Source organism: Quercus lobata, chromosome 4 (genome assembly GCF_001633185.2).
Source record: "Quercus lobata isolate SW786 chromosome 4, ValleyOak3.0 Primary Assembly, whole genome shotgun sequence".
NCBI lineage: Eukaryota > Viridiplantae > Streptophyta > Magnoliopsida > Fagales > Fagaceae > Quercus > Quercus lobata.
In genome coordinates, this window is record NC_044907.1 from 66539800 (window position 1) to 66560417 (window position 20618).

General features: G+C 34.4%; 2 protein-coding genes across 2 annotated transcripts; both read right to left on the bottom strand.

Moving 5' to 3' along the window:
* Positions 1–1751: 1751 nt before the first annotated feature.
* Positions 1752–5005, bottom strand: LOC115985640 (probable glycosyltransferase At3g07620). The gene is made up of 4 exons (XM_031108561.1): positions 4805–5005; positions 4444–4619; positions 3093–3441; positions 1752–2414 (listed from the first exon to the last, which is right to left on the bottom strand). The coding sequence occupies exons 1-4, from the start codon at positions 5003–5005 to the stop codon at positions 1752–1754; spliced, it is 1389 nt and encodes a 462-aa protein (XP_030964421.1).
* A 9228-nt stretch (positions 5006–14233) lies between these two features.
* On the bottom strand, positions 14234–15671 carry LOC115985641. Its single transcript, XM_031108562.1, has 4 exons — positions 14969–15671; positions 14609–14813; positions 14462–14531; positions 14234–14410 (listed from the first exon to the last, which is right to left on the bottom strand). Exons 1-4 carry the CDS (start codon positions 15669–15671, stop codon positions 14234–14236), a joined length of 1155 nt encoding a protein of 384 aa, XP_030964422.1.
* Positions 15672–20618: the final 4947 nt, after the last annotated feature.

Below are 20618 nucleotides of genomic sequence, written 5' to 3' on the forward strand. Positions count from 1 at the left end.
AATTTTCTATAACATTTTTACAAATTGTTGTGGGAGTAAACTTTTATTGGTTTGCATTTGGTCCCATCACTAATTACATTGCATTTTTACTTACTAATAACTACTCACCATATTAATAATTTGTAAAAAAAAAAATTGTAATTCTAGCATTTTCCTCCTTTTAAAGACCAAATCTAAAATTTAAAGCAAAATAAACAAGCCCATTCAACAACAAAAATTACCAATAGTAAAGCTAAAAACAATTAAACTCAATCAACCAATTTTACCTAAAACAAATAACCTGACCCTTAAAAAATTTTTAAACAAAATAATTTTATCCATACCTAGATGCACACATAAAAAAAACACACACACACACAACAACAACAACAACAACAACAAAATAAACTCATTAGTTGCTAAGCAACTAAGTCGGAAGCTAGAGCCACTACACGCAACTAACAGAAAACTGCCCCTTCTAACATCAAGTTCTACCTCCGTCCCTAACCACATTCAAATACCTTGGCTACAGATCTATACACTTTTTTCTAGTAACAGCAAACCCTTACATGTAAACCACATCCTTATATGATACTAGTTTCTAAGCACGCCTGTTGTGCGTACTCAGAGGTTTTTTTGTTTTGTTCTGTATTCTTTTTTTTCTTTTTTTTTTTTGGTGTAAAGATTAATAATTTGCATCTATTATAATTTGGAAATATATATTTTTTATTTTTCAAATAAATAAAAATGATAAACTATATAAATAAGCAGTAACTGTAATTTCTTTTTTGAACATGTGTTTAAAAGTGGTGTAGTGATATAGAGAAAAGTTTGGGTAGGAAAAATAAGATGAACTGTGTGAGAGGAAAGAAGACTAAATTTTAGGAGTTCTCTTAGTTTTTTGTTTTTTTATATTTTTTCAAATTGGGAGTGTTTTACTTTTATTCGGATGAAAAATAATAATAATAAAAGAGGCTAAATTTTAGGGAATAAAAAAAAGGATTGTATAAAAAGATGATTGTATAATTTTGAAGTAATTTGATTTTAAATTGCCCTAAATGTTTAGATATTCATATCCAGAATTGTATATACTTTTTATTTTCAATTAAATCTTAGAGATTTTATAGTTTTATGTGTCTATGTACATGTATTTGTGTGTCGTACCGTTCAAATTATTGAGATCTAATTCATCTCAATTCCACATCTTGGCAATGATCTTCCGAACTGTTATTCATTTCCTCTCTTAAAATGAAAGTTTTTGATATTAAGTAAAAAATAGGAATTGATTTTTTTTTTCCTCAAAAATGTATATAGGAAATTGATATTAATTTTTTGGATGTAAGGTTGTCTAATATAATACAATAAATAACATTATCAATTTTTAAAACGTATGTGTGAGACACATATATCTTATCAAATTATGTTATTGATCATATTTAGAAACTAATACATTGTTCTTCTCAAAAAGAAACTAATACATTGTCATATTCATTATCTTATATTAGTTTAAAAATTAATAAAATTGTTACAATTAAATATTTTCAACTTCTACATTTAAAAAATCCTTGGATCTGCATAAAAAATTTAATTAAGATTTGGTTTGCGTCTAGTTGTATATAAAGCTTGTGTAGTTTTTATGCGTTTTAGCACATAGCAATGTTCTTGCAACAAAATTCATTTGCACAACTAAACCTATGCTGCAAAGGAAAAGGAAAAGTGTATTAAAAGGCTGAAGAATTTGAAATTGAATATGATTATATTATTAACTTGAATCATCTATTAACGTTAAAATTCAATCTCCTGAGCCAAATTGAATGTATTATCATATGGAAAACATCATATCTCTTGGGAGGATCGTTGACTGCAAAATGTCGTTGGACCTGCTTCACTCTCTCCTGCATTCTAACATACTGATCATCAGGTATCCCCAACAAGATTTTCTTGAGGTTTGGTATTTCACTCACTGAAACTTGAATTGTGAAAGAGTCCCAATTAAGAACATCGCTAAATGGAAGGACATAATGCTGTGATATTAACACTGGAACACACTCTGAATAGATTGCCTCAGCAATTCTTGGACTTGCAACTTCATGCCCACTTGGACAAATGCAGTACTTGCTCTTCTTCATCATTTCATAGTATGAAAGTCCTTCAGGGAGTCTCTCATAAACTAGTACATCTTTGTCTTTCCCCATCCAATGCTGGAAAAGTGCTGGTCTAATTCGGCCATGCATGGCACCGGCAAAGAATGCTAGGATTGTGCGATTAGACGGGGGCAAGCCACCAGTGAGATCAGTAATCTCCCCAGTTACCAGGTTGATTTCAGGAAATGATGCATCTTTCTTTGGATTAAAGTGTTCTGAGGTATTCGCGTTACATAGTACTCGGATGGAAGTGAAATAAAGCTGCGGAACATACCATGTTGCTCGTGGACCCTATATCAAACACCATTTTTCATACAAAAAATAAAGCAAATTGATGTTAAATATGATAAATTTCAATAGTTCCTAAAGTTTATGCCATTAGTAAATTGTGAATTTAATCATTTAAATATTATTCCAGCACTCATATAGGCCTAGATTTCTCTTTAATAAGTGGAATCAACATATGAAAATTTTTAAGGTTTGAACTTTTTATTTTTATTTTCTTAACTTGATGTTTACAATAGGGAAGAAGGGAGTCGAACCCTGAATATTTACTTTGAAAACACTAAGAGATATCAACCAATTGAGTTACAAGTCTCTTATGATATATTTGAATTGAGGGGGGGGGGGGGAAGGAAAGTAAAATAGAGTAGAGTAGATTTGGCCTAAAATTAGTCTATTTTCAGCTAATTCTACTCTACTCCTCTCAACTCACCCTCCTTCACCCCTCCATCCAAACAGGTCCTTAGCGAGGTTCAAAATTAGACTACCTATTTTTATATAATGATAAATTACTGATTATCTTAGAAACTTAAGCAAGAGTATTAAGAAATTATGAACTCAGACATTTAACCATAATTTTAACAATATCTCTTGACTAAGGAAATCAACACAAACTATAATTCTAGCAATATCTCTTGACCAAGGAAATCAACACAATACTGAGTGAAATAGATGAAAGTTAATTACCCAATCATGGCAAGAAAGCATGAAATGATCAGCTCCAAGGCTTCTGTTCCAGTATGGATACCTGTGAGCTATGAGATTGACATAACCAACAATAGTACGCTCTAGTACAGCTTTGTCACGAATAATTGGATCAAAGAGTAATGCAATGATCATAACAACGCTAAAGGGAAGAAAGAAGACATGAGCTTCATCGGGATCCCAAGTTTGGAATTTGGTATCTGTTTCCATTAAGCTAAGGAAGATTCCTTCCAAAGAGTATATGTTCTTGCAATGACCATTGTGAAATATGGGCGGTTCTCCCTCTTTGTAAATGAAGATCTTAAACAAGCGTTCCATTAGGAGGTAACTCCTGCGCAGTTGAAACGAGTTGGTTGTAATAGTTGACACAAAATGTTTTTATACCTTTTTTTTTTAAATATAATTTATTTTTTGAGTTTCATTGTAACCAAAAAAGAATTGCACACTTCAACCATGAGATTTTCTGACCATTTTTTTTTTTTAAGTGTTAATACGAGTGTTCAGTACATCTTGAATACTTGACTATTCCTCCATATGTGAATCCTCCTTCTCGTATACATCGAGTAATTACAATTAATGAGTTCTTTGTGGCTAACCCATGATAGTTGTTAGGATTTATGAACCGAAGACTTCATAGATCGCATATGAGGCTTGAGAAATACTAATCCAACCTCTTAATATGTTGGATTTTCTGATCTTGGAGTATGAGACACTAGATTACAAATCATGTAGCTCTCTCATGGAATTTGGGTCACTAGTTTCCCATTCTTTTAACTTACCCAAACCAATTCTAATGTTTATGATAGTATACCCACTTAAAGAAACCAGAGGGATTTGAGTGATAGTCTAGTGATACGTGCATCATTTGTGGTTCAAACTTCACATTTCCTTTTTCACTATTTCTTTTAATTTAAAAAAAAAAAAAAAAAAAAAAAAAAAGAGAGAGAAAGAGATTGATGATCATCATTTTCTAAAGAAAGCCAACTACAACAAAAAGATGCATAGGAATGGTCAGCTCCTAATGCTAAATTTAGGATTGTAGGTGAGAGAATAGATCTCGCACATCCAACTCTTTCTGGCAATCTCAAGATCTAAAATTTTGAAGTTCTTCTAAATCAAAGTATATATGGCTATAATCTCTAGAATGCCTGATCATCACTTTGTTATTATTACTTTAATTAGGAAATATCAGTCTGACTATCTCTTGATGGCTTTTTCAGAGAACTTGGTATTTTCTAATTAAACATTCAAACCGTCTACCAAAAAAAAAAAAAAAACACCACAATTGCAATATAGAGAAATCAAGGATATTAACATGTATAGTATTCGGTACCGATGAAAGACGATTGCATTCCTGTAAATGCCACCATGCGGAACATAATCTGCATCTTCAAGAGCAAATGTACTGTTATCTGTCCTTCCAGCCTCCCAAATCAAAGCCCGAGCCTTATCAAGACGTGCTTCTAGCCTCTCCAGTTTTTCATCTCTCCTATTCTTAGCTCTATTGTCCTGCACAGTACTTGTAACATAAGGCACATCCTCTAACATGAACACAATTTACATTTAAGCACGCACATATATGCGTAGAAGTAATAACTATCTAATGGATTGGATATATGCATCATTTCTCTGTAAAATAATGAATAATGAAGATATAGAAACGGATGAATAATTATAGACAAAATGAAGATTACAGCAATGAATGATGGGAATGCTGAATTTGTCTGCGATGAAGAAGGATCAGAAGTAACCCCAAGAAAAGTAGTCCATGTCCCTGCATATGATGAGAAATAAGACCAATACAGTCCTTTGGAAGAAAACTTTGTTATTACCACCACAGAAACTACAGCAAAGGAAGCCACAGCAAACCCAATAACATTTGTATTTCTCCTCATCTCTCTCTCTCTCTCTTGCTAACTTACGCGCACACAGATTATGGGGCTGTTGCAAAGAGTCTACGGTTATATGAGAAAACCGTCTTCATTGGCATTTGGCAACACCTTCTATGGGTCTGCTAACAAGTGTACTCTTTATAATGGAGGATAGTTTTGTATTTGCTTCGCTGAATTCTTAAGGAGGTTCAATTAACATTAAATAAGCAGTAAAACTGCATTAAATGTTGCAGAAATTTCAAATTGCGAATAATGTAGATATAAGAGTGCAAAAGGCATTCAAAAAATTCACTTGATCACTTCTTTGCAATGAATAAAGTACCAAAAATTTTTTCAAAAAAATAAAATAAAAGGGTAAACTTTGTATTATAATTTGAATATAGGTTCGAGATGGCAATAATTAAAAATAATAATTAACTAAACAATTAGAATTTCCCATTAAAATTTTTAAAAAAAATCCAATAAAATAATAACAATAATAATAACAATTCAGACAAGCTGCTTGACAAATGCGAGAAGGATGGAGTTACCAAAAGAGTGAAGACCCATTTTTTGAGGAATATAATTCGTAGCTACTGTACCACTTTTTTTTTTTTTCATTATTTTTTAAAAATTTATAATTCCATTGTTCAGTCCTTGCACTATCAATTCAAGCAATATTTCCAAAAATAAAATAAAATAAATGTAATATTGTTCTCCTATGGTTGTTGTTATAAAAAATAAAAATAAAATAAAATGCACCATCACGTGATAATAAAGAACTGACATTACAAGATTATCCACCCATCAATAAATGTGGTTTTGAAACAACCCAAATATAGCTGTTGAACTGGAAATTGTTTTTCCCAAATTAATAATTTAAAAATAATACACATAAAAAGAGGACACCTTACATGGAAAAGTTACTATCTATAAAGTTTTGTTGCGCTTCCCTCTATTAATATTGTTGTTGAGATTCAATGAAGTCTGGAGTCAAGCAACTTGGTTGAAATAGCTGATTATAAAAAACAAAATGGTTGAAGTAGCTAGTTAAATAAACAACAGTATAACCGATGAAGAATTTTCCATACGTATTACGGTATTAGAATTAAGCGTCAGGTGAGTCATTAGGGAGTTTTTTTATGAAGTGTCTTAAAGAGGAAAGAGAGCTCGATCTCAAGCTTAAAGTATTTAAATGGGAAGCTTAAGATATTGGTTTTCAAAAAAATCTAGGTAGATATCTCATGAATGTTTATTGGTATGTAACTTTCAGTAATATATATTACCAACAGTTTTTTAATTTATTGGCATTGTTTGGTGTTTTCAATGGAGAAGTCCACCTTCAAATTCTTGATCCTCTCTCATTTTATTTTTCTTGAAAAATTAAAAAAGATAAAAAGAAAGAAAGAAAAGATATAAGATCAATATATTAAATTAGATTTCATTAGGGGTGGCAAAATTAGATACGACTTGTGAACCCAACACGACACGACACGAAATTAATTAGCAGGTTATGGGTTGAGGTTTAATAGGTTCACGTCATATTCGAGTTGACACGATGAACCCGTTTGATAAACAGGTTAAGTTATAGTTCAACCTATAGAACTAGTTTAACCCATCTGACCCATTTAATTAAATGAAATTTTATCAATATATCCTTCAAATCATAGGTATATAAACTTATTAGTTGTTGTAGTTTATTTTCTTTGACATATTGTGATTTATTATTTGTGATATTGAGATATGCTTTTGTTTTGAATGATTATTTGTGATGTAATTATTCATTTTTTTTAATTTTATATTAAAAATATTTATTTGTTTGTTATTGGCATTGTTTGGTGTTTTCAATGGAGAAGTTCACCTTCAAATTCTTGATCCTCTCTCATTTTATTTTTCTTGAAAAATTAAAAAAGATAAAAAGAAAGAAAGAAAAGATATAAGATCAATATATTAAATTAGATTTCATTAGGGGTGGCAAAATTAGATACGACTTGTGAACCCAACACGACACGACACGAAATTAATTAGCAGGTTATGGGTTGAGGTTTAATAGGTTCACGTCATATTCGAGTTGACACGATGAACCCGTTTGATAAACAGGTTAAGTTATAGTTCAACCTATAGAACTAGTTTAACCCATCTGACCCATTTAATTAAATGAAATTTTATCAATATATCCTTCAAATCATAGGTATATAAACTTATTAGTTGTTGTAGTTTATTTTCTTTGACATATTGTGATTTATTATTTGTGATATTGAGATATGCTTTTGTTTTGAATGATTATTTGTGATGTAATTATTCATTTTTTTTAATTTTATATTAAAAATATTTATTTGTTTGTTTTTTCATAAATTTTTTTCTTCATTTTGATAAAAATCAGATAAACAGGTCTACATGACTGGTCCGTTTAATAAATAGTCATGTTAGGGTTGAGAAATCTTGACCCGTTTAATAAACATATCGGATTAAGGTTGATTCATATATTTGGATATGCATGAGTTAAAATGATACGAATCTGACACATGAACACGAATTGCCACTCCTAGATTTCATAATAAATCTCTGCAAATATAGAAAATACTAGAAATACCACAAAAATATATCATAAAGTAAACTATATTATATGGATAATATATATATATATATATATATAATATAAGGAAAATTTTGAGAATTTATTAATAAATATATATATATATATATATATATATATATCAACCTGGTAAAACAATCAAATATATATCATCAGATACCATAGAAAATATTAGCTAATATTAATATCTAGATATTGTTTTCTGGCTACAATATCTAGATATTGTTGAGATATCAATAACAATAGCCTAATCCAGTTCTCTGATATGTGAAATATATATATAAATTAATAAATTCTCTGATGTGGCCCATATTTTTGGCTTAACAAACCTTGCCTAATATGTATAATAATCAGTAGAAGTTTGGGATTTTTTTTTTCTTTTAAACTTTTTGTGGGGTTCCTTACCATTAAATTTCCTTTAGCAAGTTTTTTTCCCCTTAACCCTTATCTAATAAACGAATTCTAAGATATCACCTACTTATTTATTTATTTATTTATTATTATTTTTTTTTTTTTGAGAATCTAGATATCTCCTATTCAAAAGCATGCATCTTCATGTATTACTTCAAAAAAAAAAAAAAAAAAAAATCATTCTTCCTTAATTTATTTATATGGTTGCCATTTATGAAGGCATAAAATCATTGAAATGGGGTATGTGATTGTGATCCTTAACTATAACCTTGGATATGTTTTAACCAATAATATCTAGTCATTATTTTCATATGATAATTCGAAAACCTAATCTTGTTAAAGTTTAATGTTCAACAAACACGAGAGCGTAATATTTGGGATGCACCAAAATTTCGACATAGACTTCTGTGAGTTACATTTAACTAAAAATAGATACTCTTCTACGTATTGATTACAAATCACCGACAAGCTTGGGCAACTTCTAGATTTGCATTTATATTCTCATTTACAGAGAAAATTAAATGTTCGTAAATCACAAGTCACAACACGAATATAGAATGAAGAATGACTACGTACAATTGAAAGTCCTTTAACCAAAACCTACCTGAAAAATATTTACAAATATGGTGTTTTCTATTGATTTACCAATATATATATATATATATATATATAAGGATTATATTAATACATTTTTTTATTATTATTGAAACTAGGGTCCTAATCCTTTCAGCCAAAAATAAAGAAAAAAAATCTCTTTATATATATATATATATATTTATATATATATATATATATATATATTTATTGTGTATTTTTAAATTTGGGTAGAGCTTTATTGGATTGAAACAAAAACTTTCAAATTGTATGACACTATTATTTTAGTTGATGTTATATTGTTATTATGAAAATTTTTTATGTAGAATTTATTTGTTTTTAATTTTTATAATTTATATTCTTATAAGCCTTCGTTTGGGAAGCGCATTTTGTGCGTTTCCCAGTGGAAGCGTTTTTTCTTGTGGTCTCGTGCATTTTTTACAGGACCCACAAGTACCATATTCAACATATTTTTCTTTAAAATTGGGTCTCACGACACTGTTCACATGTTTAAAAATTATTTTACTACAGTATTTTCAGTTTTTAGTAATAAGTGATATCCAAATTGACCCTAAATATCAAATTATGTTAATAATTTTGGGTCATGCTTTCTAAATGGGTTGTGTAAGGTCAGTTTGCAAAAGTATGAAATGTAGTTTGTAAACCTAGAAGACATATGAAACAAATATAGTCTGCAAGAGTGCAAAGTACAATTTGTGAAACAACATGAGAAAAAGAAAAGGGTCTAACCTTAAGGAGCTTCCAAGGCCCTGCCAGCTAATGTAGAGTCCTTCGACTTAGAGTAGCCATGATCGAGTAAAGGTAGGCAAGAAAGCATGGCCCTAATTCGCCTCCTAAGCATGCTCAAAATCACGAAAGAGAGCTAGCTACCTCGGAGACACCATCTAACCTCCATTGGCAAAGAGATATGCCCCTAGCAGATACAGCAAAAATGCCTTAGCCATCCAAGCACGATCATTTGGAATCGCCTGAGAAAGAGGAATGTAGTCCCTCTCTAGATTGAAGTAACAGATGCGCTCACTAGAGTAGGCACACCCTACTAGGTCTATGCCTAGATAAATGCCTGAATCACTCTCCAAGTTAATGATAGGCCCATTGGATCTCAAGCCGGTCATTCGGTGGAACTCGTGAGAAGTCATAGTCATCTCCCTCCCAACAATATGGAATGTATGGGTAGTATCCCACCAACTCTCATCAAGTGCCTACACTAGTAAATGCATGATTGGGCCGAAGTCGGCTGTGTTCACCAAGGCCTTTATCTTGGCCATCAAAGTCCGATACCATGCAAATAGATAACTGGCACTAACCCTACTTGAGTAAGGCAGTAAACCTTGTAGAAGACAAAAACTGGAACATAAGAGTCACATTGGATAAAAATAAGTGAAAAAAATCAATCTGGAAAAAAAATAAAGTTTCTAAGCATGATCATGTGTATGCACGGCTTGCGTATACGAACTCATGGCTCATGTATGCGTTCGCATGCTAAGGCATGCATCCATATGAACTTATGAACATGAACACGTATGCATGATGCTTGAATGTGTACGCATGTAGCTTGGCCATGCATGCGTGCACAACGCATGCATATGCATAAATGTAGATAGAACAAGTTCTTCGGCATTTTCAGCCTACCATGGATCAAAACTCATCCTAAACATATGCCTACCACTCCTAGGACATCAAGTTTTCATCTAAACCCATCCAACAACAAAACTCAAGCATTTACAAGCCTAAAAACATATTAAAACAAAAGATCAAAGCAAAATGAGAAAATTTTGAAAAACTCACCAATCCGATCCATGCATTCTCTGGAAGATGATTTTGTGGCTTGTAGAGCAATAGAGGGGACTCAGTTAGCCTTGTGGCTCCAACTCAATGGATGAGGTTGAAAACTTCACCAGTAATCAAGTAGGAGGTCATCTTGGTCTTGGGTGCCATTGGAGAGGATGAGAGAGTTTGAGAGAAAATTAGAGTTTCAGATTATGAGAGATGAAGAAATGAGGAGAGGACAGAGGCTCTTGTCGAGAAGGAGAGGAAGTTGAAGAGTTTGTAGAGAAAATGAAAAGATGAAGATAATGGGAAGAAAAAAAAAAGGTTGGTAACCGTTGAGAAAATGAAGAGGCGGGAAAGGCATAAGATGACTAAATTACGTGTAGTTTAGCAAAAATAAATAAATAAATAAATAAAATTCTTTAAGACACTCCTAGTGGACTCTCGGAATGTGAGAAATGTAAGGAAAAATTTCAAAAACATCCCTAATGGGTCATGAAACATCAGAAGTTACAAAGATGCACTGAAATGATAGAAATACCCCTCAGTGAGTTGAAAAGCATAAAAATCCTAAGAACATTATCCAGTGAATTAGAAATACCAAGATCCTCCCTAGTGGATTAGAAATCCCCAAGGAAACTCCCTTGTGGGTCAAAACCATCAAAAAACTTCCCAGTGAGTCATGAAAAGAAGAATTTTCCAGCAAATCAAAATCATCAAGGACTTCCCCAAGATCCTCCCTAGTAAGTCAAGAATTACCAAGAAAGGTCCCTCGTGAGCAGAATTACAAACACAACTCCCCTGTGAGTCACAAAAAGAAGAATTTTCCCCAGTGGATCAGGATCATCAAGCACTTCCCCGTAAGTCAAAAGTTACCAAGAATCATCCCTAGTAAATTATACATCATTAGAGACTTCCTCGCGAAATCTACTTAGAAAAACTCCCCCGTGAGTCAGAATCACCAAGAAAATCCCCATGCATGTTTAGGAAGCCCCTCAAGTGAGCTTTCCTCGCAAGATCACCACCATACTTGTGCACATATCCTTCGGGAGTTGAATATGCAGGCATAAACCCCCAAGGTAAGTCAGAAGAGAAGAATACAGAATTTAAGTACATATCCTTCTTGGAATTGAACATGTACACCAAAACTGAGGCGCAAGGCACCCGGAATAGAAGAGTTTGAGACAAAGGCAAGAGCCATCCAAAAATTGAAAAGAATGAGATAGAGACAGAAATCACCCAAAGGTAAGAGCCACCTGGAAAAGTGATAGGCCACAAATTGAATGAACCCTTGTGATAGAAATTAATTAAATAATTAGCCAAGTTATTAATTAATCAATTTATCATGCAAACGCGTGGTAGCACAAACAAATCACCAATAAACTAAATACGCAGCGGAAAATAAATAACACGGTGATTTGTTTACGAATGAGGAAAACCTAACAGCAAAAACCCCACTGGGTAATTTTCAGGTCACCACTCCCGAAACTCCACTATTATCACCACAAGCAGTTACAAGTAAAGGAATCCAAGTACCTTACCAACCTACAGTTGAACCCTTACCCCAATACCCAATTGAATTTGTTCTGTAGTGACAGTTCCCTTTTCAGATGCACAACTCCCAGTACGTGATTAACTAATTGCGCGGATCCCAGTACGCGACTTTAATCACCAATTAAGAAGGTTGTTGGTTGCAAAGTTCTTCAGTTCATCCACATGATGAAGATCAAGAAGATGCTTGGTCACAAAACCCTACGGTGCACATACACAACAATTTCTTCAAGAGAAAGAGATGAACTAGGGCAAGAACTTCGTTTCCAGTCACAATTTGCTTGAACAGAGTTTGCTCAAACCTTGTCCAACTTGTGAACACTTTGACGGCCCTTAAACTGATCCTTTTATATGTCTAGGTTTAGGAGAAAATAAGGCCCAAAGACACATTCATGGATCCCAAGAAAATCATATTGAAATTCTGAAAATCTTAAACCTCGACAAATAGAATGTGTTGAGCAGGTGTCGAGAACACTGAATGAAGAACAGCTTCCTTAAGCTCGATAGACGCAGCTGTCAAGCCAGCTATCGAGCTTTAATAATTTTACACTCTGAACTTGTTTTCTTGAACAGACTTGAAAATTTCAATACTTGATCTTGAAACAAGGTTTCTTGAAGTATTTAAACCATCCTAAATCTACCCAAATACAAGTAAAGTGCGTTTTGTCAAAGGATAAGTCAATTACATAAAATCATGACATATGTTCTTAACAAGTGAAACACATATGTCCTAACAATCTCCTCCTTTGGCAATCCATGACAAAACCACAACAAACAAATGAACATATGAGAGAAGTCATAAATCACTCAACTCATATTCACTTGTTGAATACAATAAAATCTATCCTAACACAAACTCTTGAAAAACTTTGCAAGAAGAGAGTTTATGGCAAGTAGACTTTGACAACCTGTATTTTTGAAACACTTTAAACAAAACTAATCAAGGCATCTTTGTGTAAAACAGAAATAATAAATTGCATACAAGTATAAGAAACATGTGTATAAAGAGAGAAAAGAAACAACACATGAAAGGGTAGTTGAAAAAAAAACATACATCAATATAAATAAAGAAATAAGTACAATGTATGTCTATAAATGGTCACAAGACCTCATGTATAAGAGTAATGTATCTAAAAAGAAAGAAAAGAAAAGATACATACTATCCTCACTACATCCCTAAAAAATGTATCAACACTCCCCCTAACAAAATGATCCTATACTAACTTTCCCCCTAAGATGGACTACTCTCATACCAAAATTACTCCCCCTTTTTGTCACGAATGACAAAGGGTAAGAGTGTTAAGTAAACATCTCATCAGCAGAGCTAGCGTCTCCATCATCATCATCAGAAGCATCATCGTCATCACCATCATCCTCATCCTCATCCTCAGAAGTAGAAGTCACAGGAGAAGGTGGTGAAGGAGTAGCCTCAAGAGCAAAGCCACCCATAGATGCCTGTCGTCATGCAATATGATCGACACAAACATTCACCTGATACAACTCCGTAGAGAGTGTATCGAGGCGAGCATCCATGCATTGCAACTGCACCATGATATCTCCTAGAGACACATCGCCCGAAGAAGAAGGAGGAGCCGATGTGGATGGAGTCGAACAAGATGAAGCAGAACGAGAGGAAGGAGCTGCTAAATCTGACTGTCGTGATCGAAGCTGGGTTTCGCTACGTTTAACAGTAGCACAATCTATGGCACACATGACTATAAAGTGGTCGGAAGAGGGGAAAGGAACAGAAAAATGGCGTAGAATCCTCATCACTGTCATCGTCATCCTCATCCTCAGAAACAGAAGCCACCAGAGAAGGTGGTGAAGGAGTAGTCTCAAGAGCAAAGCCACCCATAAACGCCTGTCATCGTGCAATACAACTGACACAAACGTTCACCTGATACAACTCTGTAGAGAGTGTATCGAGGCGAGCATCCATGCACTGCAACCAAGGATGTCAATACCGTACCGGAGGCCGTACCGGTTTGGCCACCGGTATGATATATTTCAGATACCGGTCAATACCGGTGTACCGTTTTGGGTTTACCGCTATTTTATATATTTAATATATATATACACACACACATACATACATAAAATCTCTATTTACCATAAAACAATACCTCAAAAATTCATGTTTACCATAAAACATTACTTCAATTAAGAACAAATAATTCATAGTTTTAAACTTTAACATCAACTAAAAGTATAAAATTGTTCATTACACACAAAGAAAACAAATAAACACAAATTACATAGGATTGTTCATTACACACAAAGAAAACAAATAAACATAAATTACACAGGATCTACTCCCATCCTTCAAAAGGATCTACATCAGGACCATAATACACATGAGTATTAGCATCTGTCAACACAACATCATTTTCACCATCTTCCTCATCAAGAACAACATCATCATCATCATCATCATCATCATTATCATCTTCTAAAGTCATTGTTGCTAATGGTTCTTCAATGCTATCCTAATTCACATCTTCCTCAGTTAGTAACAAAAATTTAGATTCCTCAGCTACCCAATCCTCCATTAAATCAATATTATCAAGGCTTATAGGATCCAAGTAATCCTTTGTCCTTCTAATGTTCCTACCAAAATCAATATCATACATTGGTGACATTTTCTAATCATTCAAAATAAAAATTGAATATATTTAAAAATATACCTTTCTCGTAACAATAGATTATACCGAACATACACCAAGTCATTCAAACGTTTATGCTCAAGCCTATTTCTCCTCTTGGAATGGACAAACTCAAATGTGCTCCAAGCTCTTTCACAACCAATTGCACTACAACACTGACTTAGCACTCGAATTGCAAACTTTTGTAATTCCGGAGTGTCATTTCCAAATTGCTCCCACCAAGCAACTTCCAAAAATAAAAGATATTATTAATTTAGTACAAAGCAAATAACAAACTTTCAAATGAAATATATATATATATATATGTATGTATAGATACATATAGCATACCTGGACTTAGTTTTTAATGTTGGCGGATTGCCATAGGCATTCCAAAGTCACCTAAAGACTTTTTGTATGATTCATTTTGAGAACTAAGAATATTTTGCTCATCAGGATCAGAAACCAGCCTTGTAATGGTACTAAGTAGGCCTTTTGTAACATCTTTTTGCTTCTTAAATGACAGCCTAAAGAAGATTCCAGGGTTAAGATAACAACCTGCTGCATGCAATGGACTATGGAGTTGTTTATCCCATCTAGCATCAATGACACTAGTAAATGGTATATATGCAGAAATTTTATTCTTCAACCTTGCTTTTATATTCTCCTTTGCTTTATCCATTGCCTCATACAAGTATCCCATTGATGGTTTTTCATCCCCATCTACAAGACATAGTACTCTAATCAAAGGCTCACTAATCTTCACTATTTGTTGACATTGTAACCAAACCTCTCTATCTTCCAAAACAATTGCAGCCACCTCCTTTCCCATGACATCTCTAGCATGTCGAGATTCGACCCATTGATCACAAGTAAACATTTGCCTAAGTTCTTTCTTGAACTTAGTCAAGCATTGAAGACTTAAAAACTCAGTTGCAAACCTTGTGATGGCTGGACGAATCAAATCCCTACCATTAGTGAAGTCGCTTCTCATCAAAGCTAAAATCTTGCCATGGTTGTATATGAATTTGGTAATCTTTTGAGCCTTTTGAATGGTTTCATCAATGATAGGAAAATATCTTTTATCAGAAAAATTTTCCAACATTAAATCAATGCAATGGGCTACACAAGGAGACTAATAGAATGTCCCATATTTCTGCATTAGCTTCTTTCCTGCAGACTTGTAAGAAGCATCATTATCTGTAATGAACTGCACAACGTGCTCAGGCCCAACTTCTTGAACAATTTTATCAAACAACTTAAACAATGTATCTGCATCCTTTGTTAGGCCTGACACATCAAGGGATTTAAGAAACATGGTACCTCTAGGACAATACATTAAAAAATTAATGATTGGGGCTCTCTTTTGATTTGTCCACCCATCTGACATAATTGAACACCCATAAACTTTCCAATCATTTTTCACATCTAAGAGATAATCATTCATTTCACCCACATGTTTTTGTAATAAAGGTCCCCTCAAGTCATGATAAGAAGGTCCCTTAAAACCAGGCCCAATAGCTGCTACACTATCTAAAGCTTCTTGATAATATACAGAGTGAGCAGCATGAAAAGGTATATTAGCATGGTACCACCATCTTGCAAAATTCATTCTTGACTTCTCAACCATTTGCTTTGAGGCCAAAGAAGACCTTATGGATGGTTGAGAACCAGGTTTTGTTCTTGGAGCAAAATAGGATTTAATGTTTGACTTTTCTCCAACTTTTTCTTTCCCCTTGGTGTTATAATTACTAACTGATGAATGACTCTTTGAACCCCCTCTCTCATTATCATTATTACCTTCATCATGATGATGATCATCCTCCTCTACATCATAGGGATTTGCAATTTCTTTATTCATTCTTCTTTTTTTTTGTTTACTTTTCTTTAAATCTTCAATCAACCGTTTCATTTTCCATTTTACATCTTTAAATACTTTTTTACATGCTTCAACATCACCCGAAATCCCAGCTAAATGATACTTGAGCCTAGTAATTCCTCCCCCCTTATCATTTTACAACAAAAAGTACACTGGGTGTTATTTCTTGCATCCAGCACAGCATGGCCATAAGCCCATGCTGGATCCTCGGATCTTACAGCCGGGCCAGATGCTACACTTGACTGATTTTTAGTCATAATTCACACTACATATATACCATCAATTATTTATTAATAACTCTAGTTACCTTTTTATTAATAGTCATACTAAGTTGTAAATTACTAACCCAATATTTGAAGCTAACCAAAATCAAGAATGAAACAACAATATATATCAATTCATGAACACAGAACCAACACAATAATCAATTTTGCTATCAATTCATAAACACAGTAATCAAGTTTTTATTTATCATATTCCACATGAAGTACAATTCGACACAAAAAAAATTAAGACAAAATGTTACCTGAGACCAAAATCAAGAATGAAACAACAATATATATCAATTCATGAAGACAGAACCAATACAATAATCAATTTTGCTATCAATTCATAAACACAGTAACCAAGTTTTTATTTATCATATTCCACATGAAATATAATTCTACACATAAAAAATTAAGACAAAATGTTACCTGAGAGTGGCCGATAGAGTGAGAGACAGAGCAGCGGAGAGTGAGAGACAGAGCAGCGGTGAGTGAGAGACGGAGCAGCGGTGAGTGAGAGACAGAGCAGCGGTGAGTGAGAGACGGAGCAGCGGTGAGTGAGAGACAGAGCAGCGGTGGCGAGTGACGGAGTGAGAGACAGAGCAGCGGCGACAGAGTAGCGGCTGCGAGTGAGAGACAGAGCAGCGACGAGTGAGAAACAGAGCAGCAAAGTGTGAGAGACAGAGCAGCGGAGCTGCCGAGAGTGAGAGATAGATTGGCTGAGAGAGTGAGGGAAAAGAGCAGCTAAGAGAGAGCGTGAGAGAGAGAAAGAGAGAAAGAGGGCTATGCGGGAACTGGATAGTGCTAAGGTTTTAGAATTAGGATTTAATAAAATTACGATCTTGCCCTTGAAAATGTCAAAATTAACAAAATTGGCTTTTTTTACGTTCCAGTTCGGTATTCAAATACTAGCCAGTATAGCCGGTATTGGCCGGTATGGCCGGTATTTTTACCGGTACGAAACGTAGGGGTCAACTATACCGGATTGCCGGTCAGTACGGTATGGTATTGACAACATTGACTGCAACTGCGCCATGATATCTCTTAAAGACACATCGCCCAAAGAAGAAGGAGGAGCCGATATGGATGGAGTCGAATGGGATGCAGCAGAACGGGAGGAAGGAGTTGCTGAATCCGACTGTCGCGATCGAAGCTGGGTCTCGTTATGTTTAACAGTAGCACAATCTATGGCACACATGACTGTAAAGTGGTCGGAAGAGGGAAAAGGAACAGAAAAATGGCATAGAATCCTCATGATAGCGGAAGGAAAGATGAGCTTATTACGGGTCGCGGAATCTAGATGAACATCTATAATAGACAGAATGAAATGAGAAGAGAAGTCTATAGTAAGATGCTCAAGAAGAGATAACAAAAACCGAGCACGAGGCTCTGTGATGGAGTTATAGTGAGAAAGGGGATGCAAAACAAAAATCATCATCATGTTCATGAATCTAGGACCTTTAGAAAAAGGCCGAAATGGTGTAAAAAGACGCTCACCCCAAGCAGTAGGGCGCTCACAAAAAGCAGACATGAGTTTATCCCTGCACACAGTCCTCAAACGATCACAACCAGGATAGTCAGGAAAATCTATCCTAGGAACCCGAAGCACATCCGCAACCAACTGCGGTGTGATAGGAATGCGCGTACCTCGAACGTAAGTGAAGAAAAGAGGTACTGACCGATCAATCTCGTGCATGTTGGAGTAGAACTCCTGGATAAGCACGAGAGGACAGGTAACCGAGACGTCACACAATGACTCCCATCCCCTACTGTGAATGACAGAGGGAAGGTCGGTGTTTGCAAAATCCATCAAGATGACTTGGCATTCCGAATGAATGCCTCGTCTAGAAAAGTTCTCCGAAAATTCTTTAAAGGTATCATCATCACGGAACCGGATATGAGATAAGGTAGAATCAGACAAAGAAGAAGCACCAGATCGAAGAGGGTTCCGAGCTGGAGTGGATTTATGCTTAAGTGCCATAGACATGACTAACGTAAACAACAAAGAGGGAGAGAAAGAAAGACAATCAGAAAAGTCCCAAACATTTTCAAATATATCAAATATATTGAAAAGAAGTATGTATGCATGGGAAATGCATGAACATGTGACATGCAAAGGAAATTGCATCATGGGCTTAGCCTAATCCAAACCTATCAGCACACAAACATATAGCATACATCTAAATGCATGGAAACACCATTATAATGCTAATGTGATACAATGTATGAGGTTTAAACACATTTAAGTGAAAACCCAACCTAAAATTTCAATGAAATCTAATCAATTTTGAAAACCCCAAAAATTTCCAAAAACCCCAAATCCTAGGTTTCAAAACATGAAATGCATGAATGAGAAAGGATTAGAAGCTTACCAAGTGAGAAAAAAACTTGAAAAACCTTGTAAAATCCTTGAGAACTAAGATAGGAGTGAGATTGGAGTGTTTTTGGGAGAGAAACAGAGAAGTATCGAGAGAGAGATCGATGGAAATAAGATCTGGATTGCGTAGGGGCTTTATATAGGAAAGCCCATAAATCTCAACAGATGCAGGTATCGACAGGTATTGAGGGATCTATCGAGGAGGTGTCGAGGAAATACTTGTTGATAGCTGAGGTGTCGAGGAGGTATCGAGGATCAACACACCAGAATTAAGAACAGAAGCTCGATCGATCCACCAGGTATCGAGAAGCTATCGAGCATATAGACCCAATCTTAATAGATCCACCAGGTATCGAGGTGCAGGTAAGATTACGATAAGAAAAAGCTTAAGGAAGCTCGATAGATAGCCAGCTATCGAGGAGGTATCGAGGAGGTATCGAGGAAGTGTCGAGCCAGCTTTTAAAAACAATTTTTCGAGATGCGAAAAACACAAACATGAATGCAATCCAACATGCAACTCAACCAACGATCCAATTAACATATTAAGCTCTCAAAATCATCTCTCAAATGAAAATTTAAGCACATGGATCTCCACAAACACACACACACACTAAACAAGTCTAACCAATTTTATATTTCAAAAACAAGTCTAGACAGTTTAGTGAGCATATATTAATACATGTAAAACCTTATGATGGCCAAATCACATTGTACCTGCACATGTATCAAGAATAGCAAAGAGTATTGCATGTTGTGTGTGAAAACATCGCAAGATTACATAAGTGTATGTATGTTATTACGATTTGAGATACTCACATACAATCATAACTGCTTGATAGAGACTATTACCTTTGAGGTACATCCTATAACTCCCACATCTCCTAGAATACACGCTTGTAATCATTTTTAAAGCATTTTTTATCTTTTTGCTTTTGATTTTTCTTTTAAACATATCATGCATGGGCTTATTAGAGAGAGAAAAGAAATACCCAATGATATTTGACATTCAAATTGTACCATGCCTAAGCACACAAATGTCATTGACACTGCACTTTTACTATGCCGAAGCATACAGGTGTCTTATTATGATTGACGAGCAACAGTAACGAGATGGTTATTTATGCATTTCTCTCAGGATTTTTTAGTCATTCCCGTCAAGAGGAGTGATATGTGTGTTATGTTTAAGAGACAACTTAATCGTACTCATCACAAACATGAGTCACAGAGCTCACTTGCTTAGTTGTGCATAGAAATGCTAATCTAAGCTACAAGTGATACAAAGTTTACAAAACTTTGTTTCAATGGTCATCCAAGGTACACAAGTACCAAAGTACACAAAACACAAACTATTTTTGTATTTTTTTTATTTTTCAATTTTTTTTTTTATGTAGAAAAACAAAACAAAGCAAAAACTAAAAAAATAACCAAACACAAAAACATGTTAAACAAATAAAGCATAAAAACTAGACTGACTAAAAATATGAAAGCAAAACACAAAAGTAATGCACACACAAAAACAAAAAGAGAGAC